Here is a 27,838-nt window from a genome sequence, read left to right as displayed (position 1 = left end):
GGGTCTGACTTCTTCATACATTTATTTTGCGGACACAATTTTCTATGTTTTACAATATTTTATTATTTCCAGTGCACATTCTTCCAGACTTGTGTCATATAAACAATCCAGGATGAATTTTCTCGACATCTCTTCTTCTCTTGGGTTCGTTGGGTTTACTTCATTGTCTGGGCTCTTCCAAGTCCTCTATAGCTCAGTGTGCAATATATACCTATAATGATGCATAGCATTCTATATACAATATGGAATCTAGGCAGCTATGGATGAATTGTCATTCCTCTCATACATTGGGGTCTTTGTTTCCTACATACCACAAGGCATCTGAAATAAAGAGTGATAAATAGGAGGATTGTGCAAAAATATTTACTCCCTTCCAACATATACCCTAAGCATGAGGCAGCGTACCCCACATAACTTTTCATCGTACATAGCAACTGCTACAATATTTTTGGGATACTTCATCATATCTTGACTTTAAAAGGAATAGAATGGCACCAAAATGAAGGAAATGCCACTTGAACTCAGTGACAATATCAGACAGTATTACATATAATAGTTAGAATTAAAAAGGTTGTCCAGCTGTAAACTATTGATGGCCATCAATAGTAGATAAGTGGCAATCTCCTGCTCAGAATTCCTGATGATCAGCTATTTCCTTGGCTGGTGCGCTCATGCACTGAGCTGAATTCAGCAGGAAGCAGACAGCTACATTCGCTCATTAGTGGCAAGGCTTGGTATTACACCCATTCACTTCAATGGTAACTTTACATGTAATAGCAAGTCTGGCCAAGTCAGTGCACTAGCACAACAGCCAAAAGAACTGCTTATCGGCAGGGGTCCCAGACAGCAGACCCCCATAAATCTACTATTTATTGGTTATCCTAAGGATAGGCCATCAATAGTTTACAACTGAACAACACCTTTAAATATATAGATCAGCAGACAGTATCCCGCATGACATGATTAGATTCACTCATTCATACCATTTCCCTGCGGTCAGACTTTCACTGAGAGGTCAGAAAACTGTAACTTCCAACTTTTTCAGATCCTTTTTTCAGCTCCACCTCCTTGCAGGACTGATTCCTTCTGTTGGTTCTCTTCTACATGGATAGAGATGCATTATATACGGTTAGACCTGTTACACACGTGTTACATACTAAAATAGGATCTTTATCAGAGCAAAGACATACAATCAGAGGCGTAACTTGAAGCTTCTGGGCCCTAATGCAAAACTTGTAACAGGGCCCCCAACTACAATGCTTTATTCATAGTACTGGACTCCCTATATGGAGAAGAGAGGCCTTATGGGCCCCCTAAGGCTCCTACGCCCGGGTGCAACCGCATCCCCCGCATCCCCTATAGTTATGCCAGTGCATGCAATGTAACAAGATAACATCATTAATTAAACATTTCACAAAACCCTTTTACTTCACTGCATGATATATTGCACAGAGGCAGCATATTTGGGCTCTGGATGCAAGTAAATGAATCAATGCAACAGCAAATACATTACCGAATCCACTTGAAGTATGTTGACACAGTCGATGAGCTGAGACAGAATCTTAGGAGAATTGTAAGAAAACTTGAAACAGGCGAAGCAATTAAATGTCCTCTGTACAGGGAAAGAGAAAAAACTAAATTACTGTCATTAACAAGAAAAACCGCAAATAAGAAGTAGCAAGACTAATCTGCAAATATAGGAGGGGGATATGATAAAAATGATATCGCAAAGAGGAATTTCACCCTAAAATACCTTAAAACAGGTGAGAAGATAAAAAGTGTGTGTATTGGGGAGACCTGCAATACCTGATATAAGGTATTGTAATATTTTTTTCCTGAGCAATTTATGCTGCATCCAATCTCTAAAAGCTACAAAACCCTCTATTTGGGCTTAAATAGACGGGCGCATTTGCTAATACGCTTGTTGCTATGGAGTGAATTAGCCTATCAACCAGTATTTTTTTGCCTTTTTTTCTTCAAAAAGTTTTTATTAAGACAGCAGTTTCTCAAATATCTGTTAGGAAAGCACAATTAACATCATGGAATAGTTACATTACCCATTCTCTACTGTCCGTCCACATCACCCTAGAAGGAAGGGTCTAGGAACGTCATTTTCTGGGGATGTTTTGTCTAGTGGCGAGGACGAAAAACCATAGGAGGCCCTTCCTAGTATGGGAAACAGAGCCAGGGAATATAGATAGTAGGGCAGCTTTAGGAGTAAGCCCAATGGATGACCCACATGTATAGTTACATAGGGCCACGATGTTCTGCCACAACATGGCTATGGGAGGGCTTGTCTGTTTTTTTTCCGACTATTCAAACTCCGCACTACTGCGCTCATATTTGAGAAAAAAAGTAGTTAGATGGGTCCTGCCCTATCTTTTTCGCATGTAGAAAACCTACGTGTGAGAAAGATAGGGCAGGTCCCATCTTTTCTAGCGCGTAGTATTAACGCGCATAATCCCGCTAGTAAAAACGAAACCATTGAAATGAATGGTTTTGCCTCATCCTGTTTCGGAGCTGGGATTTTTACGACAAAATCACGATCATGTGAAGAAGCCCTTCAACTGTAGGTTACCCTTCAGACATCGGATTATTACAGGCATAGACTCTAACAGAAGAGTGAGTACAGCTCTGGAGTAGAATGGATTTGTTAACACAATGAGTGTCAGATCTGGGTCCCCCCCGCGGATCTGACATTATAAACATTTGTATGCAGATAGGCACGCAGATTTAGCCTGCCCTCTTCCCGCCCCTTGTCCATAGCCATCAATAGGAGGAGGTGAGGATGAGCGCGCAGCCCCGCCCCTTCCGATTGCACAGAACAAGCGGGGAGGAACGACAGGTGAGCCTGCGATGGGGAGGGAGAGGAAATGGGCGATGGCCTGGTGAGCTTGGAGCATTTGCGCCGTCCTCACCAGGCCATATGAACGGGCGCACAAACGTTTGATTGACCCAGCGATCAGTCAATAAACAAGCAAAGTGGTGTTTTTTTGGCTTGTCGCATCTATTACGTGCCCATAAAAACGATAATTTAGCTGCATATCTCTCCATGTAAACAGGGAGATGTGCTGTAAGCAATAGAGGAAACGAACATCCACAGTCATGAGCAATTGTTTGTGTGGCCATTCATCACCAGTGTAAAATGTCCTTAGATGAGTACCAATCGACTCCCTATATCATCAATTAGCACTTTATCTGCTTGTGCAAAAGGACCCTCAGCCACTAATGTAATGGTAATTGTCCAATAGACCCAGCGTTACTATTGATCTAAATATGGGAATACAGTGATACAATTCCCAGCAATTAGCTGACAGAAGCTGCCCATACAGCGTTTGCAGGGAAAATGTAGTGTTGCATGGCAGCCCTTCAAATAATTGGCTGACCATAAAATGAATAGACACACAGTTTAAGCAAGAGCATCCTCTATAACTGGGCGAGAACCTTACCCCATTTTTCACCAGCTCACAGTCTGTCTTAGTCCTGTGAGTTTTATGGCAAGTCGTCTGTTTTAGTGCAAACTCCAAGTTCACAAATACACCAGAGCTGTAGTCCTGAAAGAGGCAATGAGAGTAACTGAATGACACACAAAAAAAAAAAGCCCCATTATTATGTAAGATATGTGACATACTAAGGGCTCGATCACATGAACGTAATTTTCACGCTGCTAGTAGTGCACAAAATGCGCTTCTATTAGGAACCGTGAGGTTCCTATAGAAGAGTTCACATAAGAGAATGTTAGGCATGCGAAACAGCGCGTACCTAACAAAGATAGGACACGTGAGTGCTGCTCGTATGTAGCTTGGTGCTGCGCACAAAAGATAGTACTTGTCCTATCTTTTCTGCGTACTACACTGGACTTTCCATTGATGCCTACTGGGAGCTGGATAGTGCACGATCGTGTAAATCGGATACCTGAAGTAGCTGGAAGCAGCCCATTCACGCAATCTTTACAGCGCTGGTAGCAGCGATCTTTTTGCACTGCTAGCAGCACGAGTACTATGTCTGAATGAGCCCTAAGAGTAACTTATTTTTCACTCAAATTCCCTCACATTACTAGAAGATTACCCCCTATAGCTATTACAGAGCGTCTCCTGTGTACAAGAATATAACTACTACAATACTGCCCCCTATGTACAAGAATATAACTACTATAATACTGTCTCCTATGTACAAGAATATAACTACTATAATACTGCCCCCTATGTACAAGAATATAACTACTATAATACTGCCCCCTATGTACAAGAATATAACTACTATAATACTGTCTCCTATGTACAAGAATATAACTACTATAATACTGCCCCCTATGTACAAGAATGTAACTACTATAATACTGCCCCCTATGTACAAGAATATAACTACTATAATACTTCCACTGTGTACAAGAATATAACTACTATAATACTGCCCCTTATGTACAAGAATGTAACTACTATAATACTGCCCCCTATGTACAAGAATATAACTACTATAATACTTCCACTATGTACAGGAATATAACTACTATAATACTGCCCCCATGTACAAGAATATAACTACTATAATACTGCCCCCTATGTACAAGAATATAACTACTATAATACTGCATCCTATGTACAAGAATATAACTACTATAATACTGCCCCCTATGTACAAGAATATAACTACTATAATACACCCCCCTATGTACAAGAATATAACTACTATAATACTGTCCCTATGTACAAGAATATAACTACTATAATACTGCCCCCTATGTACAAGAATATAACTACTATAATACTGCTCCTATGTACAAGAATATAACTACTATAATACTGCTCCTATGTACAAGAATATAACTACTATAATACTGCCTCCTATGTACAAGAATATAACTACTATAATACTGCTCCCTATGTACAAGAATATAACTACTATAATACTGCTCCTATGTACAAGAATATAACTACTATAATACTGCCCCCTATGTACAAGAATATAACTGCTATAATACTGCCCCCTATGTACAAGAATATAACTACTATAATACTGCTCCTATGTACAAGAATATAACTACAATAATACTGCCTCCTATGTACAAGAATATAACTACTATAATACTGCCCCCTATGTACAAGAATATAACTACTATAATACTGGCCCCTATGTACAAGAATATAACTACAATAATACTGCCTCCTATGTACAAGAATATAACTACTATAATACTGCTCCCTATGTACAAGAATATAACTACTCTAATACTGCCCCCTATGTACAAGAATAGAACTACTATAATACTGCCTCCTATGGACAAGAATAGAACTACTATAATACTGCCTCCTATGTACAAGAATATAACTACTATAATACTGCTCCTATGTACAAGAATATAACTACTATAATACTGCCCCCTATGTACAAGAATATAACTACTATAATACTGCCCCCTATGTACAAGAATATAACTACTATAATACTGGCCCCTATGTACAAGAATATAACTACTAGAATACTGTCCCTATGTACAAGAATATAACTACTATAATACAGCCCCCTATGTACAAGAATATAACTACTATAAGACTGCCCCATATGTACAAGAATATAACTACTATAATACTGCCCCATATGTACAAGAATATAACTACTATAATACTGCTCCCTATGTACAAGAATATAACTACTATAATACTGCCCCCTATGTACAAGAATATAACTACAATAATACTGCCTCCTATGTACAAGAATATAACTACTATAATACTGCCCCTATGTACAAGAATATAACTACTATAATACTGCCCCCTATGTACAAGAATATAACTACTATAATACTGCCCCCTATGTACAAGAATATAACTACTATAATACTGCTCCCTATGTACAAGAATATAACTACTAGAATACTGTCCCTATGTACAAGAATATAACTACTATAATACAGCCTCCTATGTACAAGAATATAACTACTATAATACAGCCCCCTATGTACAAGAATATAACTACTATAATACTGCTCCCTATGTACAAGAATATAACTACTAGAATACTGTCCCTATGTACAAGAATATAACTACTATAATACTGCCTCCTATGTAGAAGAATATAACTACTATAATACTGCCTCCTATGTACAAGAATATAACTACTATAATACAGCCCCCTATGTACAAGAATATAACTACTAGAATACTGTCCCTATGTACAAGAATATAACTACTATAATACTGCCCCCTATGTACAAGAATATAACTACTATAATACTGCTCCTATATACAGTGATTTAGTTACTATAATACTGCTCCTACCTCCTGAATCCTTCAGTAGAACACTTACCACTTCGATTGATTTGAGGATGTCGGACACTTTAAATCCATTCTTAATATGATCTTTGTTATGGAAATGTTCCAGGATCAGTTGGAGCGATTTGTTCTGGTTCTCTGAGAAGTCACTTGTGATTTCACCTTCACTCCTGACAACTATCAGAGCAGATATAATCCACCATGTTATGGCCACTGTTTTCATGGTGATGAGTGGTTGGGTCGGTGTCCGATGCTCCAGGTAAGATATCAGGATTTTTTCTCTTTATGTCTTTTAGAAGAAGAAATTAAATTGATTATTTGTTCTGATTCTTCAGAAGACACAAGATTCCCTTTTGATGTTCAGTTTCGATTTTCAATGTGCAAAAATAAACAACCTGAACAAAAGCATTTTCACTGGGCAAAATGTCTTCTCTGCGTTGTAGAGACGTCTAGTGGTCAACAAGCTCCACACAAGCAGAAGAAGAGGCCACTACTAGAAATGAGCGAGTATACTCGCTAAGGCAAACTCCTCGAGCGAGTAGTGCCTTATTTGAGTACCTGCCCGCTTGTCTCTAAAGATTCGGCAGTCGGCAGGGGGCGGGGTTGCGGCGGGGTTGCGGCGGGGAGGAATGGAGGGGAGATCTCTCTCTTCCTCTCTCCCCCCCGCTCCCCCCTGCTCACTCTCGCATCTCACCGCTCACCCGCACCGGCAGCCGAATCTTTAGAGACGAGCGAGCAGGTACTCGAATAAGGCACTACTCGCTCGAGTAGTTTGCCTTAGCAAGTATGGTCGCTCATTTCTAGTCACTACACATAAGTAGCCTCCGAGAGCCTCTTATAGGGCAACAAGGGAAGCACTTTTACTGCCTCTGGTGGCAAGACCATTCATTTAATCACACCACAACTGTCATCGCCTTTGTATCTGCCTGAGATGCAACCGCTTGCCGAGTTTCGCAGAAATCCGACATTTCTATCTGGGTGCATTATTTTCTTTTGTCAATGAGTGTACTTGATGCTCATACACTAGAAGCATAGTGGTAATAGCTAAAACCCTCAATTCCTAAGGGGTGCTCATGCTATCCAATGTCTTATACTCCAGTTACACCCAGATCTGCATTCAGGATTGTGCTAGAACATCAAGAACTATGCTAAGCATTATAAAATATTTGCTTGATTGGGGTCTTTGTAAATCTTGATACAAAGTGTTAAAAAGTTGTTTATCCCCAAACAGCTCAAACCATTTTTTTTTCTCTGCCTCTGGACTGTTTCAGTTGCCTGTGGAGTTGGGGTGTGAGGAAACATTTCTCATAATTAGTCGCTGTTTACAGGAAGTGATCACATTCCAGCAGCGAGGGGCGCCGCGTCATTAAACTTCTAAACATGAAACTGCTTGATCAGATTTGGCAGTAGAGTGCAAACATTTCTGGGATCATCGTACCCTGTGTTTGTGCAATATATGCGTGTAATATGGAGCGGATGATATAGAATCTACCATATATGGGGGACATATATGAAACGGCCTAAAAGAACAACTGCCTTTGTTGCCCCCAGCAAACAATCACAGCTCAGCTTTCGTTTTATACTCTGCTCTTGAAAAATGAAAGCTGCTCTGTGATTGGTTAATAGGGACAAATAAGATCAATTTTCTTCAATGCGATTGTCGTAAATCAGCCCCTTGTGGGTAATATTGAGGGTGTAAAGGGGAGGGAAAATGTCTCCGTGTGGCCTGTTAGGATGCATTCACACCTGATGGATTTGCTGTAGATTTTCTTGTAGAGGAAAAAGCAAGATCTGCACCAAAATACGCACCATCTAGTGCAAATGTCATCCCACAAACTTGCTGACTGTTTCCAGTAACAGCAAGCAGAATATAAATGGTTGTTGCGATGGTGCAGTGAGGTAGTCTACATATGACATGCCCACCAGCGCCAATCTACATGTATAATGGAGTGCGATGTCAGCATTTCATTACAAATATTATATGAATAGGCTATAATGGAAACCATGACACTGTGATTGACTGACCTATAACACGCAGGATCAGGCTGAATGTAGGGTAGATTAATACAATCTATTGCTCCCTGTTATCAGACATTTCAGGCTTCCAGTGTTCTTCAGTGGAACGAGTGACAAGAAGTGTAGCAATCCCCCCCCCATGATTGCTACTTTATGTCACATAGTGTTAGAACCTACAGAGACATTTACATCATATGTGATTGATATCAGTCCCTCCTCTTATAACGCTCCTGCACCGTTATGAGCGGAATACTTTAGAATCACTGGCCCTTTAATTATGGCAAGGGACGTAATACAGTTGCTGTCAGCAAAGAGCAACTTTCGTTTTCGTGGAAAAACAACTGAAAAGTTGCCGAAGTGATGGAAATAATCCAAAAGTGAATATTCCAGAATCAGTAACTGAGTAGTAGAGAATCAGGACAAGACAAAGATGTAATACATACATACACAGCTCCTCGCAGCGCTGCTCTCGCCTGTACCGGGGACCCTCTGTGTCTGGACTAGGGGGTGGGGGGGTTATAACAATAGGAAACAGGCGATAGGAGGGGATTGGGGAGGTAGAGGAAGCTGCAGCGGGGACCTCACAACAACAGCAGCAGCCAGGGTAGGACTGTGCGCTGAGGAGCCCCAGATCTGTAAGGTCTCTGCAGTGTATGCTGATCAGGAGCATTGCAGAAGTTCTACATATCCGAGGAAGCTGAATAATATGGGGAAATTCCACTCGATAATACTTTGCATCACACAAACTGTCTTGGAACCCTGCAGTTAATAAACCAGTAACCTCCATCAAGCTGTTATTGTACTACAACTCCCAGCATGGAGACATTTGACAATATGGAAGACTGTAGGACAGGATCTTAGTACTAAATGGATACATAAACCTACATAAACAGCAGAGTCACCACTTACTTATCCTGACTTACATCCTGTGTTAATCTTCAGAGCTGCACTCACTATTCTGCTGGTGGAGTCACTGTGTACATACATTACATTACTTATCCTGTACTGATCCTGAGTTACATCCTGTATTATACCCCAGAGCTGCACTCACTATTCTGCTGGTGAAGTCACTGTGTACATACATTACATTACTTATCCTGTACTGATCCTGCGTTACATCCTGTATTATACTCCAGATCTGTACTCACTATTCTGCTGGTGGAGTCGCTGTGTACATACATTACTTATCCTGTACTGTTCCTGAGTTACATCCTGTATTATACACCAGAGCTGCACTCGCTATTCTGCTAGTGGAGTCACTGTGTACATACATTACATTACTTATCCTGTACTGATCCTGAGTTACATCCTGTATTATACTCCAGAGCTGCACTCACTATTCTGCTGGTGGAGTCACTGTGTGCATACATTACATTACTTATCCTGTACTGATCCTGAGTTGCAGCCTATATTATACTCCAGAGCTGCACTCACTATTCCGTTGGTGGAGTCACTGTGTACATACAGTACATTACTTATCCTGTACTGATCCTGAGTTACATCCTGTATTATACTGCAGAGCTGCACTCACTATTCTGCTGGTAGAGTCACTCTGTACATACATTACATTACTTATCCTGTACTGATACTGAGTTACATCTTGTATTATACTCCAGAGCTGCACTCACTATTCTGCTGGTGGAATCACTGTGTACATACATTACATTACTTATCCTGTACTGATCCTGAGTTACATCCTGTATTATACTGCAGAGCTGCACTCTCTATTCTGCTGGTGGAGTCACTCTGTACATACATTACATTACTTATCCTGTACTGATACTGAGTTACATCTTGTATTATACTCCAGAGCTGCACTCACTATTCTGCTGGTGGAATCACTGTGTACATACATTACATTACTTATCCTGTACTGATCCTGAGTTACATCCTGTATTATACTCCAGAGCTGTAATCACTATTCTGGTGGTGGAGTCACTGTGTACATACATTACTTATCCTGTACTGATCCTGAGTTACATCCTGTATTATACCCCAGAGCTGTACTCACTATTCTGGTGGTGGAGTCACTGTGTACATGCATTACATCATTTATCCTGTACTAATCCTAAATTATATTCTGTATTATACTCCAGAGCATTTTTTAATTAAACTGTTGGCAAACCTTTATTTTTTTTTTACTTTAACTACCTTAAGGCCCAGAATATTTTTGGTCTTCAAGGAATATTCTAGAAATTTAGAAATTCCAATACACAATGTAGTGATACTAGATGTTCTCATGAACTTACCTCTTCTCCTTTTCCCATCACTGTTCTTTGTTTCCAGCCACTCCTTGTTTTCCCTGGTGTGAGATGAGTCATTGCTTGTTTTTTTTTACCTTATTTGAATTGCATGTGTTTTTTATAACTTTGGCTGCCTCGTCCTGCATAAAATGAGCCCATATGCTGATTGAGAACCACTAATGATACCCTGTTTCCCTGAAAATAAGACATACCCTGAAAATAAGACATAGCATGACTTTCCACAATTTTTGAGGATGCAGAATGATTTTTCAGGCTTTTTGAGGATGCTTGAAATATAAGCCCTACTCCAAAATTAAGCCCTGCTAACAGTTAATTAAAAAAGTCAATTTAAATAGTGTCCAGGCAGCTATACATGTAAAAAAGTTAAACCTTTTTGAACAAAATTAATATAAGACCCTGTCTAGGGTATATAAGCTAGAGGTGGTACAACAGGGTACTACAACCACTATGCCCAACCGTATCACATCTTGTATCCAAGCTAGAGGTGGTACAACAGGGTACTAGAGCCTCCATGCCCACCTGTATCACATCTTGTATCCAAGCTAGAGGCAATACAACAGGGTACTAGAGCCTCCCTTCATGGGATCAATATTCTGTAAATTTGCCTTTTGCTCTGATATTGTAATCACTTACTTATATCACCGTTACAATCACACATACAAAGTGTCATTCGATTCCGACAACTCCTTATAGCGGAGGGATTTTTTTTTTTTACAGTGAATGTATATGGGGTGTCCTTCATGAAGCAGAGTCTACTGGTTTGTTACTTAGCTTTCTCATTTCTCCTTCATTTAGAGTCCAAGATACAGTATTTCAGCCATTCCCATCATTTCATACAAATAGCTTTTATTGTTATTACACTGTGCAGAGAATATCCTGCTGAGAGATCAGAGCTTACAATCTACATTAGACCTAGAATATTCAAGGGTAAGCAGTTCATCTACCAGTTTGTAACTATGAGTGAATCCCAGGTGAATGCGAGGAGAAGATCATATAAACTTCATGAAGATGGAGCTCTGGATGGATTCCCACCACGGTCCTTGGCCATGTCTTCCACTTCTGACTCCTTATAACTGTTATATCCATGAATGTTACTAAACGGCTAACAGAAGTATGTAACAGTGTCCAGGTGATAACATATATGTGTATATGTCATAATATGATGAAGCCAGATATACATTCTCATGTGGAGGTTGGGGTTAGTATTCATATTGTCCTTCAGGGGCTCTGAAACAGGAAAGAAAGAGACAGAGGCTGCATCATCATCTCTATCACCATCACTTGTGCCTAAGTCCCTTATGTCCACGGGTTTAGTCTCCCAGTCCCTGTTATGAAGTTGTGAAGTCTTTCAGTTCCTGGTGTCTAGTGGCTAGGTGTTTCGGGCCCTGGCGTAAAGTGGTTCTGTGTTCCAACTATTCACATCTACCGGTTTCATGACCTAGTCCATGGTATTCAATGATTCAGTGTCCCAATTTTGGGAGTCTATTAGTTGCTGTTGTCTGGTGGCTTAGTGTCTCTGACCCTGGTTTCTAGTGGTTTAGTGTCCCAATCCCTGTTGGTCAGAGGTTTAGTCTTCCAGTCACAGTGGTTTAATGCCATAGTCACAGGTGACTAGTGATTTAGTGTCCTAGTACTTTGAGAGCCACTTTTTCCCCTGTGATCAGGATGAGCAACGGTCATCTGAATTAAAAGAAAAAAGTTTGGCACCTGTTTAGCCAGTTGAGCAAAATGGGATTTTTCACAGTAACAGACTAATCTTGTAGATATGATAGCTTTCAATGATGTTATAGCAAGCTTTCAAATCTAGGATTCATAGGATCTACTTAATCAGGGCTACCATCCCACCTTAATTGATGAATCAGGGTTACCATCCCAATCCAGTTGATGATCAAATCACCAGAGCCACCAGGATACCCAGAAGTCAACTGCGCCAATCCAAAAAAAAGGAATAGAAGAATTGTGTACCCCTAGTAGTAACCTAAAACCCACAACCAGAGGTAGTGAGGAAAACTGCAGTGAAACTCCATGGTACCCTACACAAAGATGACCACCTGAAAACAATATTCCCGAACCCTCCCCTTCTATGTTACAGGCAACCTCCAAATTTGAGAAACTTTATAATCAGGAGTGCATTGCACTCTGTTGCACAAAAAGGAACTTATCCCTGCAAGGTAAGGAGCTGCAATACCTGCTCACATATACTGACCGCAGACAGGATACAAATACCCAACATACAGCAGGACTATAAGATCCCGGGGACAGTCACATGTTCTACATCTGATCCTGTGCAGTAAATGTCCTGTTGGGGACCCTTTATGTTGGAGAAACAGGACAAAAACGCAAAGCAAGGATGAGATCTCATCGTCATACAGTTAAAGAAAGAAAAGCTGAGTTACCTGTGGCTGAGCATTTTTCTAGTCACGGACACAACATAGAATATATGAAAGTTACTATATTAAAAGGCAACCTCAAATCTCAACATCTTAGAATAATTTGGGAGTACAAGTATATAACCATCTTTGACACTGTCAAAACAGGAATCAACATCGCAAGTAGCTTCATGCATCATTGGAGAATGTGAGAAATGGATAGCAGAGATAACACGCTGGCCTTGGCACCCCCTGACATCAAATTAGAGACCATAACACTTTTACATTCTTATCTGTGGACTCATTACCGTATATACTCGAGTTTTAGCCGACCTGAGAATAAGCCGAGTCAATAAGTTTTACCACAAAAAACTGGTAAAACTTATTGACTCGACTATAAGCCTAGCTATACTTGAGTATATACTAGGTAAAGAAAAAATGCAATACTCACCTACCAGCCGGCGTCTGTGTCCCCGGTGGTGGGGCAAGCTGTTTGAGAATTCTCCCCGCTGTCATCTCCCTGCTCTGCTTTGAATTCCTCCGCCGTCAGCGCTGTGTAGGTAAGCGCTGTGATTGGATCAAGCGCCAGCGAATCACAGCTGGCGCTCAATAAACCAATCACAGCCTTTCAGTGATGTCATCCACTACATGGCTGTGAATGATCGAGCGCCGGCTCGATCATTAAAAGATATAATTTCCACAAAATTACTTGGTTTCTCCTGCTGGGAACTAATGACACCATGTCTGCGTCCTTTTATGTGTATATTTACCTTTTCAGATATAACCTATATACACCTGATGAAGAATCCTAAGTAGATTCGAAAGCTTGCTGTAACATCTCTTTTTGTTATCCATTGAAAAGGTATCATATCTACAAGATTACTTTGTTTTTCATCTGAATTAGTAATATTTGGAGAGTCAAGAAGGGAAAGTCAGAAGTCCTGCTCCCACTCCCCATGCACGTACTTACATCCTGGGGGCTCACCTTCGGAAGCTGTAGACACCCACATCGTAGACCGTTTTTTTCTCTTTTTTCTCTTTTTTGTCTCTCAGTCTAGAGCATGCCTTCCGTCTCTGTTCTGTAACTTCTTTCTATAGTGAGTTGGTGGGCACAAATTATCCACATGCAGTACATTCAACTAAAGCAACCCTATGGCCCTGTAGACAAGATTTGTCCAGCGTCTAGCTGCAGGGGTGGACTTTGGGGGTGGAAGTTTTCCAGTTGCTCTGAATCCCCTTTCCCCCTGCAGACAGGACCGTATTTGCCCTGCAAGATTGCACAATGCAGGTTTATTGAGGTTTTTACTGTGAAGATGACCCCTGACCCAAAGACTTGAAGCTCATAGCAGTATTGTGAGTTTTGCTGAAAATACCGCATTGTGCAATGATCCCAGAAACTGCAGAAGGATCTTTAAAAGAAAGGTCACATGACTTCAAGCACAATGATCTGGATCTTGGGGTCTGTATTTAGTTGGTCTGGGGTTTACATTTACTTAGGGGGGTTGGTTTGGGTGTGTATTTTGGGGTCCGAATTTATTTTCAGTGGGTATTTAGTGGGTCTGGGGTCTGAATTTATTTACAGGGTTTGGTCTAGGTTTGTATTTTGGGGGTCTGGGGTCTGAAATTTTCTTACTGGTCTACTCTGGATCTATTTTTAGAGGGTATGGAGTCTGAATTTAGTTAGGTGGTCTGCTCTGAGTCTGTATTTAGGAGCCTGAAGATGAGTAGCACACCACGGTGGACTGCAGTACAAAGTCAGAGAAAGCCTGATAATAATGAGTATGGCCGGTCTTAGTGTTGTCCACCTGTGTCTCTCCTACTCAGCCTCTAAATCTTTTTAAATAAGAAGAGGATCAAGTTGGAAATCTTGTGTTTGCCCATAGATGGGGTGGGAGTAATTTTACCTGCCACCCTCTGGGGCCCTCTAGAATGAATCTGTGGCCTCTGTTCCATTGATTCTGAGATGGCTCCTATCACTACCCGGTGTACACTGTGCATCATAGTTTAAGATACTACACATTGCTACCTGAGTAGCCAGCAATGCTCATGTGAACAGGGCTGGCCAATCAGAGAGCAGGTGTATTGGCTTAGACTACTGATGCACTACCAATGCACAATGTGCATCAGGTAGTCAGAGTAGTGCAAGCCTGCAAGCCAACTGATCTGCAATAGAGCAATGCAAACGGAGGGCAGCAGGTAATAGTACTCCTCATTTCTGGGATGACCAGAGAGTTGCCTTAATATGAATAAGAGAGACCTAACAGATTATCAAATACTATGCAATTATTGGATGTCACAGAGAGCCATATCAGGAGAGAACTTCAAGACCATCTAGCAGTTGTGTGATAGAAATAACACCTGTAGTATTAGAGTTTCTAGGCTATCAAAAGTTGGAGTAAAGAAATGTTACTGTACCACAATTTATGTCAGCTCTGTCCACTGGTTACAATGCAAATATTTTTTTAGCTTTACAGAATCACTCACCGTGTTTGCACGACTTTGGCGCACACATTTCTGATATCCTGTCTTAAGTAGATCTCCACTGGAATTAAACTTGAAGCATCCAACGCAGTTGAACGCTCTCTGATAAAAAGATACAATGTACACAATAATGTATACAGAGATTCAAGAAAGCAGGTACGCGCTGACGCTGCGACTGTCTGGGACGGATTTACACAGACAGATACGTGTATATCCATACAGTTATAAATATACCTATTAGTACACACACTGACATACATATATACTGTACATGCACTTACAGTGGGTTCGGAAAGCCTTCAGACACTTTCACTTTCTTTCATTTGGTTATGTTGTGGCCTTATACAAATTTTAAAAAAATCAGATTTTCCCCATCATTCTGCATCCAGTTGGGTCGAGGAGACTGATCAGGATTGATGGAAAGCTGTATGGAGGAATGTACAAAGATATTCTTAATCAAAACCTGAGTGCAAGGGACCTCAGACTGGGCAGAAGGCTAACCTTCCAACAAGACTTTGACCCTAAGCACACAGCCAAGGGAACAGAGGAGTGGCTTAGGGGCAACTTGCTGAATGTCCTTGAGTGGCCCAACCAGAGCCCTGACTTGAGCCCAATTGAGCATTTCTAGAGAGACCTGAAAATAGCTGTTCACAGACGGCCCCCATCCAACCTGACAGCTTGAGAAGATCTGCAGAGAGCAATGGTAGAAAATTCCCAAATCCAGCGGTGCATACTCAAGAAGACTGGAGAGGTGTTTCAACTAAGTACGGAGTGCAGGGTGTGAATACTTATGTCAATGCAAAATGTTAGTTTTTTATTAAAGAAAAAAATGACAAAGATTTCTAACATTCTGTTCTTAGTTTGTCATAATGAGGTATTGAGTGCAGAATGATGGGGAAAACTGGAATTTTTTAAAATTTGCATAAGGCATAGCATAACAATGTTCAAAAAGTTGTTGAAAAAGTGAAAAGGTCTGCAGACTTTCCAGATCCAATGTACATATAAATATAGCCCGAAACACACCTATAAGTACATGCACTAACATACATATAAATACACTCACATAAATATATGAGCCTCTCACCTTAATTTTCTTAATGGGGGTGCAGTCTGGGTTCTTCCATTCGCGCCTTTTGCAGTTTGTCTGTTTCATTCTGAATTTTACTTTAACAAATGTCTCATTAGAAAGTTCCTGCAAGTTGAAGAAATAATGATAGAAAATTCTCCAAGATCTGGGAGATAATAATAAGACTGAAAGAATCTTATGTTGAATTTTCTATCAACCTAAGGGCTTATTCAGACGACCGTATATCGGTCGCGTATTCACGCCGGCTGATATACAGCGTCCCTCTCTGCTGGGGGAGGAGGCTGGAAGAGCCAGGAGCAGTGCACTGAGCTACCGCCCCCTCTCCACCCCTCAGCACTATTTGCAAAGGGAGGGGGTGGGATGGGGCAGATCCAACTCCCAGGACTAAGGCCTCATGTCCACGGGCAAAATAAGAATTAAAATCCGCAGCAGATTTTAACTCTTCTCCTGCCCGCGGATCCGCACCCCATAGGGATGCATTGACCACCCGCGGGGTAGATAAATACCCGCGGATGGTCAATAAAAGGGATTTTTTTAAAAATGGAGCATGAAAAAATCTGGACCATGCTCCATTTTTATGCGGGTCTCCCGCGGGCTTCTATTGAAGCCTATGGAAGCCGTCCGGATCCGCGGGAGACAAAAATCGGGATTTACTCACACGCTCCGTTTCTTCTCTTCGCGCGGTGCCATCTTCTCTCCGTCGCGGCCGGATCTTTTTTCTTCGGGACGGCGCATGTGCGGGGCACGTCACCGACGTCATCATGCGCATCCGCCGAGCCGAAGACAGAAGATCCGGCCGCGACGCAGAGAAGATGACGCCGCGGCGAAGAGAAGAAATGGAGCGGATGGGAGGTGAGTTTATTCTCATTTATTCCTATTTTCAGCGCTCATGTCCGCGGGGCAGGAGGGACCCGCTACGGATTCTCTATGTAGAATCCGTAGCGGGCCTGATTTTCCCCGTGGACATGAGGCCTTAGATCCGCCCCCACCCCACCTCCTCGCATTGCAAAGAGTGCCGAGGGGTGGAGAGGGGGCGGGAGCTCGGTGCACTGCTCCTGGCTCTTCCAGCCTCCTCCCCCTGCAGAGAGAGACCCCGTATATCGGCCGGCGTGAATACCCGGCAGATATATGTTTGTCTGAATAAGCCCTAATGGACACTATTTCTACCCGTTCCCAGTAAATATTAGCCTGGGAGTCACTTCTCACTATTTCTATGTCCTCCAGGATGAGGCCCTTGGACTAAGAGCCTTTGACTCCCTCTGTTCATTCGCATGGTCAACACTTACCTCATACACTGTGGAGGACACTTGGAAAGCATTTTTCATCTTGTTGGTCTCGTGGAAGTTCTTCCTCACTAATCTGACTGCCTCTTTTCCAAGGTCTGTGAGTGAATCCATGGAGACAATCCCCATCATGGCCATCACCAGAAGACTGGAGATCCACCACCTTCTCTGGGTTGTCTTCATGTTCATGGTTGTTCTCACCAGTCAACAATGGTCCAAATCTTCATGTAACTCTGGAAGAATTGAACAAGGTACAAAAAGTATGAAATCCAAGGAGAGTCCATCCCAGGTCCTTCTAGAGCTTCGTCCTTATTGTTATCACAGAGGAAGAGATTTACTGAGACTGGTGTTTCATGCTGCAGTCTTAAACCGATGTGCAGTGGAGTAGGACGCACCAAATTTATTAAGAGGCACACATACCTCTTAATAAATCTGGTGCATCTTTGGCCGTCTGCATGCCCGGAATATAAAGATTTGTGCTATAATTTACACTAATTTCTGGCATAAATTATAATAAATCTGTTGTACTATGGCTGCATTCAGACGAACGTATATCGGCTCGGTTTTCACGTTGAGCCGATATACGTTGTCCTCGTGTGCAGGGGGGGGGGGAGGATGGAAGAGCCAGGAGCAGTGCTCTGAGCTCCCGCCCCCTCTCCGCCCCTCTGCACTATTCGCAATGGGGAGAGGCGGGCCAGGGGCGGGGCTAATTTGCACAACTTAGCCCTGCCCCCATACCGCCTCCTTTCATTGCAAATAGTGCAGAGGGGCAGAGAGGAGGCAGAGAGGGGGCGGGAGCTCAGTTACTGCTCCTGGCTCTTCCATCCTCCCCCCCCCTGCATACGAGGACAATGTATATCGGCTTGGGGTGAAAACCGAGCCGATATACGTTCGTCTGAATGCAGCCCCCGGGTGGTTTCAGACGAACGTATATCGGCTGGGTTTTCACGCCAAGCCTATATACGATGTCCTCATCTGCAGGGGGGGAGGATGGAAGAGCCAGGAGCAGGAACTGAGCTCCCGACCCCTCTCCACCCCCTCTCCGCCCCTCTGCACTATTTGCAATGAAAGGGGGTGGGGCTAAGTTCTGAGAATTAGCCCCGCCCCCATCCCGCCTCTTCTCATTGCAAATAGTACAGAGAGGCGGAGAGGAGACAGAGAGGGGGTGGGGGCTCAGAGCACTGCTCCTGGCTCTTCCAGCCTCCCCCCCTGCAGAGAGAGACGACGTATATAGGCTGGGAGTGAAAACCCAGCCGATATACGTTCGTGTGAATGCACCCTTACTGTGACCCGACACCCTCCCACCTAACCCCGTTCAATCACAAAATTTATGAAAATATGCGACTTTTCTATGCCAGAAAGCTGACGTAAATCGCTTCATAAATTTTCCCATAATGACTACAATGCGGCTCACGGTTCAATCTTCCTGGGGAGAAACAATCCAGATATCTCTAGGGATACAGTGTTTTCTTCCAAATACCTGCCTCAGGTAGTGATAGCCAGCACCTGTTGGGGGTGCCATTTAATCTTTGTAATGGGCCCACTTACTCTACGTACACTCCTATTGTCGCACATTGCGTCACACAACTCTATTGTTCTTCTTGGAGCAAAGGGGGACACAATGTTTACAACATAATCAGTGCGTCCTTAATTTTCTATCGTTTATTCTGACCCACAATTTCTTTTTGTTCGATACCCAGTACTTCCACCAGCTCAGGGGGACGGCGATGGGGACATCTTGTGCCCCATCGTACGCCAATCTCTACCTGGGCTGGTGGGAGGAAAAGTACATTTACCCGAACGAAGATTGGTCTGAAAATATCACCCTTTGGTTACGTTTCATTGATGATATCTTGGTCCTCTGGAGAGGTTCCGAGGCATCATTCCATAGATTCGTTGAAACGCTTAACACTAATAATTTGAATCTCAAACTTACATCGGAAATCAACAGAAAATCCATTGCCTTCCTTGATTTACTCATTCAGAAAAATACTGATGGATCTATTACATCTACTCTCCATCGTAAAGCAACGGCTACAAATAGCCTTCTTAAATGGGATAGTCATCATCCCTTTACTTTAAAGAAAGGAATCCCAAAAGGGCAGTTCCTTAGAGTTAAACGGAACTGCTCTAATGACGAAGATTTCCAAAGAGAAAGTGCAAAACTTAAGCAACGTTTTCAAGAGAGGGATTACCCGAGCAACATAATTGAGGACGCACAGAAACATGCAGAATCACAACCAAGACAAAACCTCCTAACCCCCCGACAACGCGATAATACAAGAACTTCGAGGATCATCGGGACGTTTGATACAGGAACCAAGGAGGTACGGCACATCCTGGAACACTACTGGACCATTCTTTCGAATGACCCAGATCTGAGTGACACTATACCAGCATACCCGATGATAACATTCCGGAGGGGCCATAACCTCAGGGATCATCTTGTCAAGAGCCACCTAACCCCCTGCCTGAAGGAAAACTGGTTGGGTAGCCTAAAACCGTGTGGGACATTCCCATGTCACGATTGTGAGGCGTGTACCTTTATATTGAAGAGCAATACATTTACCAGTGCTAGTACCAACAGAACCTACTCCAATAGGAGTTTTATCAACTGTAAAACACGCAACATCGTTTACATGGCGTCCTGTCCATGCCCCAGGAACTACGTCGGGAAAACTATTCAGGAGTTCCGGCGTCGTATCCTGGGGCATGTAGGAAATATCCGACGCCGGGAAAAGACACCACTGGCGGATCACTTCCTAACGGTCCATAACGGAAATCTGACGGATTTGAAATTCCAAGGAATTGAAAATTTACGAACCAATGTCAGACGGGGCAACATTGACAAGATGCTTCTTAGAAAAGAAGCAGCCTGGATCTTTAGGCTAAATACGGTAACCCCCGCTGGCCTAAACGCAACACTTAACTTCAACTGCTTCCTCTAAACCCTCTGGTACTGATGAATTCACAAATACCCATATGAGTCTTTTAACATCTACCACACTACCCATTTTATTCCTGCTTTATGTCGGATCTATCCCCGCCCTATTATGGGAGGAACAGGGGTTCAACCTGAGCATTGAATACAACAGTATTTGTGCATCCTTCAGAGTACATATTTCTATTGAATTACATGGGATTAACCCTTTATAGAATAACTGTTCATAATTACCTCCGCATCTGGCTACGATTAGCATGTATATATTGAGACACCTTGCCGGTTTACACCGACTCTTCTTACTTACATGCAAACAATTATATTTGATCAAGACCTGGGGGATACATATGTTATATAATATACATCCCAGAGATCATCACTGTATAGGTAATATAGTTTGGGCTCCCCACTAATAATAGTCCGTTGCCCATAGCAACTTTGTGCAAACTCGGCCGTGATATTTCCCAGTCAGGGATATGAACATAGATATCATAAGACTCAAACTCTTTTGAGCACGAACGGCCCCCTCTGTAACTGGTAATACAGACCGTGGAGAAGGGGGCGTTCAGACAGCAATGTAGCCACTCCCATGCTGCCTTCCTGACTTACCTTACTCCGTCCCCGCCCATAGTTACAGCCGCCAACTGACGACATCGCGCTGCCATCCGCCCGTCCATTCGGGACGTACGGAGCGCGGTGACGTCACTCGGCAGTGCGGCGATGCGTTCCAGCGTGGAACGCGGTAGTATCACACTACTGAATGCGCTACCTACGCAAGTAGCGCGGTGACTTCACCCGGCAGCGACGGATGCGTTCCAGCGTGGAACGCGGAAGTAACATATGAGAGTAGGTACGGCCGATCACGGCACCCCATGTGACGATCGGCTAGGTGCTTTGCACATATCTGGAACAGCGCTATTGTCTGGACTTTAGTCTATACCAGAATAGTGATCTGGTAAGTACAAAGATGAATGGATTAATTTGCTATTCAGCTAGATAAGTGGAACCCGCCCCAAAAGGGAACCCATTGGTTAATTGTGGACAGGCCCCCGGAAATGGGAGGAGCCACACCTCTATTTAATCCTTGCTGTGAGCTCTGGGACTTCATTGCCAGCCGCTCACCATCAGAGCCGCAGGCGCTATACTTTTTCTCCTCTTTTCCATCCGCTACATACCCCCCCCCCCCCCCCCTTACTACTAGGGCTGAGCAGCTCTGTCCGGCACTTGGGGCATTGCTGCCAACCCAATTAGGCGCATTGGTTTATTTATCCATCCCTGTTTTAGGGACCAAGTAACAGACAGTCCTTTACAGGCGGCAGGCTGTAATAGGACATTGGTCCAGTATCTGTGGGTGTGAACCAACAGATCTATCCCACTAGCCCTGTAGTATTTCTGGGCATGATACATACTGCGCCATAGGAGAGAATCGGTTTCCTAGGTTCCTCCGGGGGGAAGGGAATTGGTACATCTAACTCTCACTTTCTCGCCTCGAGACTCATATATGTTAACCGGTCTCGATGCATTGAAAAATGGTCTCAGATTAATACTTGTAGGCTATCACTGGTCTCTTTGCGAACCTTTATAGCAAAGCGACTCTCTAAACTAAGTCTCTGAGCCAAGAGAAAGAGGGAAGTAGCAATAGGAGAACCCCATCTTTATCAGGGATATAGTCTTATTCCCTCTTAATCGAAAGGACTATCAACAAGGGTCTTATCTACTACGATAGGACTAATAGGGATAATCACGTAAATCCTAGGGCAACCCTTGGCCCTGCTCCTGAGGAACCGCCCCAGACAGAGGCGGAGAAACGCGTTGAGCAAGCAATTACCCTATTGAGCAAGCAAAATATCCTATTCTTTAAAAGTTGAAACACAGTAAAAAGTCGTCATATGCTAAGACACTTTAAGCAGTCGCCCACGTCTGGAGCAATTACTTTATCTCTAAACGTCAATAGACGTAACACACATGAGCGACTGCTTAGCAATTCACTCTATTGTCAACGGTGGATTACACATAATAGTATCTGAGTGGGTGTTTACCATATAAACCAATTCTTCCAGTACCAACGCTGTAATACCCAAACCCTGAGTGACTACGGACTTCATACTGTGTAACATATACATCTGATCAAATACATGAATCCCTACTGTATTCAGATATACTGAAAGCGGCGACAAAAAATAAGGTCAGCTGATTTCCAGCCTCTAATCATAAATGGAGGTACCCTATTCTCCCTAACCGGAAACCGGATACATTCTGACCAACTTTTTGCTTCGTGACGTACCGCTACAAACCAGTGACCCAGTCCCCTAATATTGTCAATAGGGGTTAACCTGACTGGCTGTTAGAAGGGAATCGATACCCTCATATCATCTGATCACTGGGTCTTGTTATATGATCCATGTTGTTAGTCCACGTCTGTTTTTGTTTGTTATATGATTTATGTGGCCCCAATTTTAACTAGTTATTAATAAAAAGTTATTCATTTTAATTTTAATCTATATCTGTGAAGGGAACTCTATTATATAGTATCACAAGACGAGGGGAAGATACTGATTTTAAACAGGTTTTCTGATTCCATGAAAATCTTATTGGGGTCCCCAACCCTTCCCACTCCTTCTCTCTCTATAGGTTCTATTCACTAACAACTTGAGAGAGGGCACTGACATGGCTGCATCATATAGAAGTGGATCTGGATATACACAGCATAGATCAATATCACAGATAAAGACCGTCAACTTACCTGGCAGCTGCAGAACCTCCTGTGCAATGATCAGGACTTGGGGTCACTTTCTAATATGTGGAGACTTCGGTATATTTATAGCACTTATAAGGGACCGCAGATACATATAATCCAAGAAGCCACCTGACTTCCTGGAAAGTACCTGGAGGAGGGGGAATTCTCAAGAAAGTGAAAGAAGGATCAAATGAAAGTAGCATCAGGCCAAACCCTGAAGATCTTGACACCCCTGTGCAGCATGTAGAGTCACTGGCAGAGTCTGTGGACCCAGGCACTGCAGGGGTTAAATCAAGTGAGAATGAAGTCATTGTTTGTCTCTGACAAAGCACCTTGACTGCATTCACTTAGGGCTCCTTCACACGGCGTATCCACAACTGTAGGCAACTCAGCAACAACGTATTTGCGCTGTGAACGAGTCTTTTATGTGTGCATATCGTTGTATTTTGCTGTACTTTTACACTTGCAGGGAATGTTCATTTGCGCGCGGCAGACGAACATGCCCGGATTTAAATGGTTATTTAGCCTAGTGAGTCCCAGATGTGTTCTTTTTCCCGTGGAATTGTGCAGCATGTTCTATCTTGGCATGTATTACACATGCATACCCGCCAAAATAGTGGCGCGCCAATCGGCTGCCTGCAGCAAGTACACAATGTCATTGCATTCTTGCTGCGCAACTGTCACATGCAGGTGGAACGCAGCAAATTACGCTCGCGTGCAGCCGGCCTAAAGGTTAATCACCCTATAAATGAAACCTGGTACAAATCTATTATATTTTGTGTTTTCCAGATATTCAGTTAGTGTCAGTGAATGAGAAGACTTGATTACATGCAGAGGCAATAAGCCTGAGTATAGCTAGTCCTGCTCTTAGCGGTGACTTTATTAGGCCAGCTGCACACGAACGGCTTGGATGCGCATGTGGGAGACCATAACGGAATTCGACCGTGACCGCAGCCGGCATCTGTGCGTACATCTCTCTTGTCATCTCTATCTGTAGTCGGATGGCTGCGGTGAGCCGCCGTCGGACGTACGCAGTACAGATTTCCCCCCCCCCTAAACTTTGTTTTTCCCGCACCATCGCTAGGCGATGGGTACCGGTGACCTATCCACAATGGGTCAGACCGCTTCCATTGACTTGAATGGAAGACGTCTGTGCAGAATCCGCACTAAAATAGAACAAAATAAAAATCGCAATTGGTTTCTGCAAGAGTGCAGGAAGAAACGCTTTTACACCGCATGTTACAAACGGTATTCGCTGTGGATCCGCGGTGCGGTCGCCAACCGCAGATTCTGCAGTGCAAATCCGTTAGTGTGCAGCTGGCCTTACAGATGTATCCAGTGCAGACAAAGCTCTGTGATAGAAACACCCTGGACTCCAGACTGATACATTGTAACAGACTTCAGAGACTTGCTAATGTGTTTACCTAACAGAGCATATCTACACTTGATATATTGTATCTTGTCAGCTGAGAGCAAGACAAGCTATGTACAAGCTTATGACCTTTGAATATATATACGAGAGTGTTCCCATTCACAAGCTGCAAGCAGAGGTCTTGCAATGGTAAAGCAATGAAGCACAAAGCATATGAGAAGGAAGGGGGGGTCCTCAATGGATTCTAATTGCAGAATTGCAAAACGCAGGCATTAAAAGGCATGTAGTTTTGATTTTTCCTTCACATTTGCGGATACAAATTGCGTATTCCGCAAGCGGAAGAAAAATTGCAGCGTGCTGTATTTTGCTGTGGATGGCCTCCATTGAAGTCTGACTTGCAGCCCCTACGCAATTAACATTGTGTTTGGGCTGCAGGTACCCATGACGTCGTTAAGCAACGGCGCGGGAAATACAAACAAAGAAAAAATACCCTGTACTGCGTATGACCGCCTGCGAGCCGCTGGGGTCACCGGCAATACAGTATAAGCAGGTACGCAGGGTCACCAGCCAGGCTCACAGCTGGAATCCACTGTGTGAATCCGTTTGTGTGAATCCAGACAAAGTTGCAGAGCTTTTTGTTTATTTGAAAATTAAGAATTCTTAACCTTAAGGCTTATTCAGATGACCGTATATATATCGGCTGGGTTTTCACGTTCGAACGATATACGGTGTCCCTCTCTGCAGGGGGAGGAGGCTGGAAGAGCCGGGAGCAGTGCACTGAGCTCCCACCCCCTCTCCGCCCCCTGGCACTATGTGCAATGGGAGGGGGCGGAGCTAAGTCTCAGAACATAGGTCCGCCACTGCCCCTCCCATTGCAAATAGTGGCGAGGGGGCAGAAAGGGGGCGGGAGAGGACGTGAAAACCTGGCCCATATACGGTCGTCTTAAGCCGCCCTAAAATTGGAAAATCTGCGTGAGTCACAAGCCACAGTTTAAGGGCTCACTCACATAGCTGTATGTTGCCTACCTAATATGCGCACATTTTTAGCACACATAAAATATGCAGAGCACGTGTATTTGCTGTGTAGGATAAATCTCCATAGCCTATATTGGTGCATTAAACATACGTGTGAGTAGCACAATAGAAATCAGTGGGCTTCTAGCCTAGTGTATTACGCGTGTGAAAAATGCATGCATTATATGCGGGCAACATACGCCCATATGAGTGAGCCCTGAAGCTTACTCTTTGGACTCCTCTCTGAGAAGCAGCGGTAGGAGGACAAGCCGTACACTATGCAGCGTTCAGGAACTTTGCCTTCCAGCAGGGAGGACAGACGGTCCAGTACATCCGCCCTGGAAAGTATTTACTGCTGTTCTATTATTTCCATTCTTCGTATTCTGCAGTACTGTACACCGGTCGGAATCACTGACATCAGTGGTCGAACCCAGAGAGGTACAATCAGAGGTGTAACCTGAAGCTTCTGGGCCCCAATGCAAAACCTGTAACAGGGCCCCATCTATAATGCTTTATTCATAGTACTGGGCTCCCTATATGGAGAAGAGAGGCCTTTTGGGCCCCATAAGGCCGCATGTCCACGGGCGCATTTGATTTGCGGAATCCGCGTGGGAGATCGACAAATCAAGCTACCCGTAGGGAAGCATGGGCGTCCACAAATTAATTAAAGCATCGGATTTGATTTGAGGACCTTCTGGTCCAGAAAACAAATCACAACATGCTCTATTCCTGTGTGGATCCCGCACTTACGGCTTCCATTGTAGTCAATGACGTGCCGCGGATCTGCAAAAAGCAGTGCAGAAGAAAGAAGACCCGGACTGGTCTGGAGGAGACCTGCACAGGTAAAAAAATGTCCTTGTCCGTGGGCAGGGTCGGCTCCTGCTGTGGGCAGAATCCCACCCGCCCGTGGACATGAGGCCTAAAGCTCCTGGGCCCGGGTGCACCCACATTCCCTGCACCCTCTATAGTTACGCCAGTGGGTACAATCAAATGTACACAGGGTAAAATGTAGCTGGAGAGTCAGACTAAGGTTCCTTTTACACTGCGGAGACGGAATCCGTCTCTGCCAGCAGCAGCTTCCGCCCGTACCTGGTCTTTTTTTCAAGTTTGTTTTACCACGTGCCGCTGCTAGGCGACAACGCGGAATCTGCGGCCCGTCCACAATGTTTATTGCAGATAGGCTGCGGGTCGGATGGCCTCCATTGACTTCATTGCAGGCAGTCCGCGTGGAATCCATGGAAAATGCAGCAAGCTGCAATCTTTCCTTCGCTTGCAGAAACTGCAATTGGTTTCCGCAAGTGTGGAGGAAGAGTCGATTTCCCATGGCATGCTAGGGAAGCTATCTGCCGCGGATCAGCGGTGCTGAAGCCCGCTGCAAATTCCACAGAAAATATCCGGCTGTGGGCAGGAGCCCTAAGAGATCCTTAGACGAGTGTATTCCAAAATATGCTTGCTCCTGTGCAATGTTTTTGCAGAATGAACAAGGGTACTTTGCGCACGAGCGTATTGGTGCAGACACAGTTGGTTCACATGAGCGGGGAATCACCCCACCCTGACCTAAATGGCTATTAAGCCAAACGAGGTGCCGTTGTTCAGGAGTATCTATGGGCACATTTGTGCACCTACCATAGAACTCTAGGGGTCTTTTTGGTATACAAATGCACACAAAATAGAACAGGTCCAATTTTTTGCACCCGCAAGAATCGCCCGCTCAAAAAAAAAAGGAGAATGGACCTATAGAAATCAATGCGCTCTGTTACCCGCCGTTTCAGTCGGATTTATCTGCATTGAAAAAACGCGGAAAAATGTGCTCGCGTGACACCACCCAATTAAAGCAGCTTCACACGGGCATAAGCGTATTAACGCGCTCATTTGCACTAGGTATTTGCAAAATGGGCATTGTGTTTCTATGCACATCTGTACGTATTTTACTATAGTTTTGGCGCACCTGTGCAAAAAAAGTACACAAGCATGTTGCCATTGATTTCAATGGGCAATTAGG

The 27,838-nt window shown here is 43.5% G+C and overlaps 2 protein-coding genes across 4 annotated transcripts; both read right to left on the bottom strand.

Moving 5' to 3' along the window:
* Positions 1-3: 3 nt before the first annotated feature.
* Positions 4-8,888, bottom strand: LOC136586660 (retinoic acid receptor responder protein 2-like). Of its 2 annotated transcripts, none has more exons than XM_066584822.1 (6): positions 8,732-8,888; positions 6,307-6,561; positions 3,450-3,554; positions 1,514-1,612; positions 984-1,100; positions 4-321 (listed from the first exon to the last, which is right to left on the bottom strand). In XM_066584822.1, the coding sequence occupies exons 2-5, from the start codon at positions 6,493-6,495 to the stop codon at positions 1,005-1,007; spliced, it is 489 nt and encodes a 162-aa protein (XP_066440919.1). In that variant the 5' UTR covers positions 6,496-6,561; positions 8,732-8,888; the 3' UTR covers positions 4-321; positions 984-1,004. The 2 variants fall into 2 exon arrangements, with proteins under 2 accessions (XP_066440919.1, XP_066440920.1); XM_066584823.1 differs by having other exon boundaries at positions 8,736-8,804.
* A 2,493-nt stretch (positions 8,889-11,381) lies between these two features.
* LOC136586778 (retinoic acid receptor responder protein 2-like) lies at positions 11,382-23,719 on the bottom strand. 2 transcript variants are annotated; one of them, XM_066584996.1, is made up of 6 exons: positions 23,457-23,719; positions 17,776-18,005; positions 16,487-16,594; positions 15,406-15,504; positions 13,892-14,013; positions 11,382-11,779 (listed from the first exon to the last, which is right to left on the bottom strand). In XM_066584996.1, the coding sequence occupies exons 2-5, from the start codon at positions 17,959-17,961 to the stop codon at positions 13,903-13,905; spliced, it is 504 nt and encodes a 167-aa protein (XP_066441093.1). In that variant the 5' UTR covers positions 17,962-18,005; positions 23,457-23,719; the 3' UTR covers positions 11,382-11,779; positions 13,892-13,902. The 2 variants fall into 2 exon arrangements, with proteins under 2 accessions (XP_066441093.1, XP_066441092.1); XM_066584995.1 differs by having other exon boundaries at positions 13,907-14,013; positions 23,457-23,717.
* Positions 23,720-27,838: the final 4,119 nt, after the last annotated feature.

The sequence above is a fragment of the Eleutherodactylus coqui genome, chromosome 12, assembly GCF_035609145.1.
Source record: "Eleutherodactylus coqui strain aEleCoq1 chromosome 12, aEleCoq1.hap1, whole genome shotgun sequence".
Lineage (NCBI taxonomy): Eukaryota > Metazoa > Chordata > Amphibia > Anura > Eleutherodactylidae > Eleutherodactylus > Eleutherodactylus coqui.
The sequence above is the reverse complement of the archived record's forward strand: the minus strand, read 5'-3'. Positions and strand labels throughout refer to the sequence as shown.

Coding starts and splice junctions, on each gene's coding strand:
- LOC136586778 (XM_066584995.1), bottom strand. CDS start 17,961: ATGAACATGAAGACAACCCAGAGAAGGTGGTGGATCTCCAGTCTTCTG. Junction 14,014..15,405: donor GCCAAAGTCGTGCAAACACG/GTGAGTGATTCT, acceptor AACTCACTATAG/AAAGAAGTTACAGAACAGAG. Junction 11,780..13,906: donor GGTGTCTACAGCTTCCGAAG/GTGAGCCCCCAG, acceptor TTCCTGTTTCAG/AGCCCCTGAAGGACAATATG.
- LOC136586660 (XM_066584822.1), bottom strand. CDS start 6,495: ATGAAAACAGTGGCCATAACATGGTGGATTATATCTGCTCTGATAGTT. Junction 1,613..3,449: donor GTGAGCTGGTGAAAAATGGG/GTAAGGTTCTCG, acceptor TTCCCTGTACAG/AGGACATTTAATTGCTTCGC. Junction 1,101..1,513: donor ACATACTTCAAGTGGATTCG/GTAATGTATTTG, acceptor CTATCCATGTAG/AAGAGAACCAACAGAAGGAA.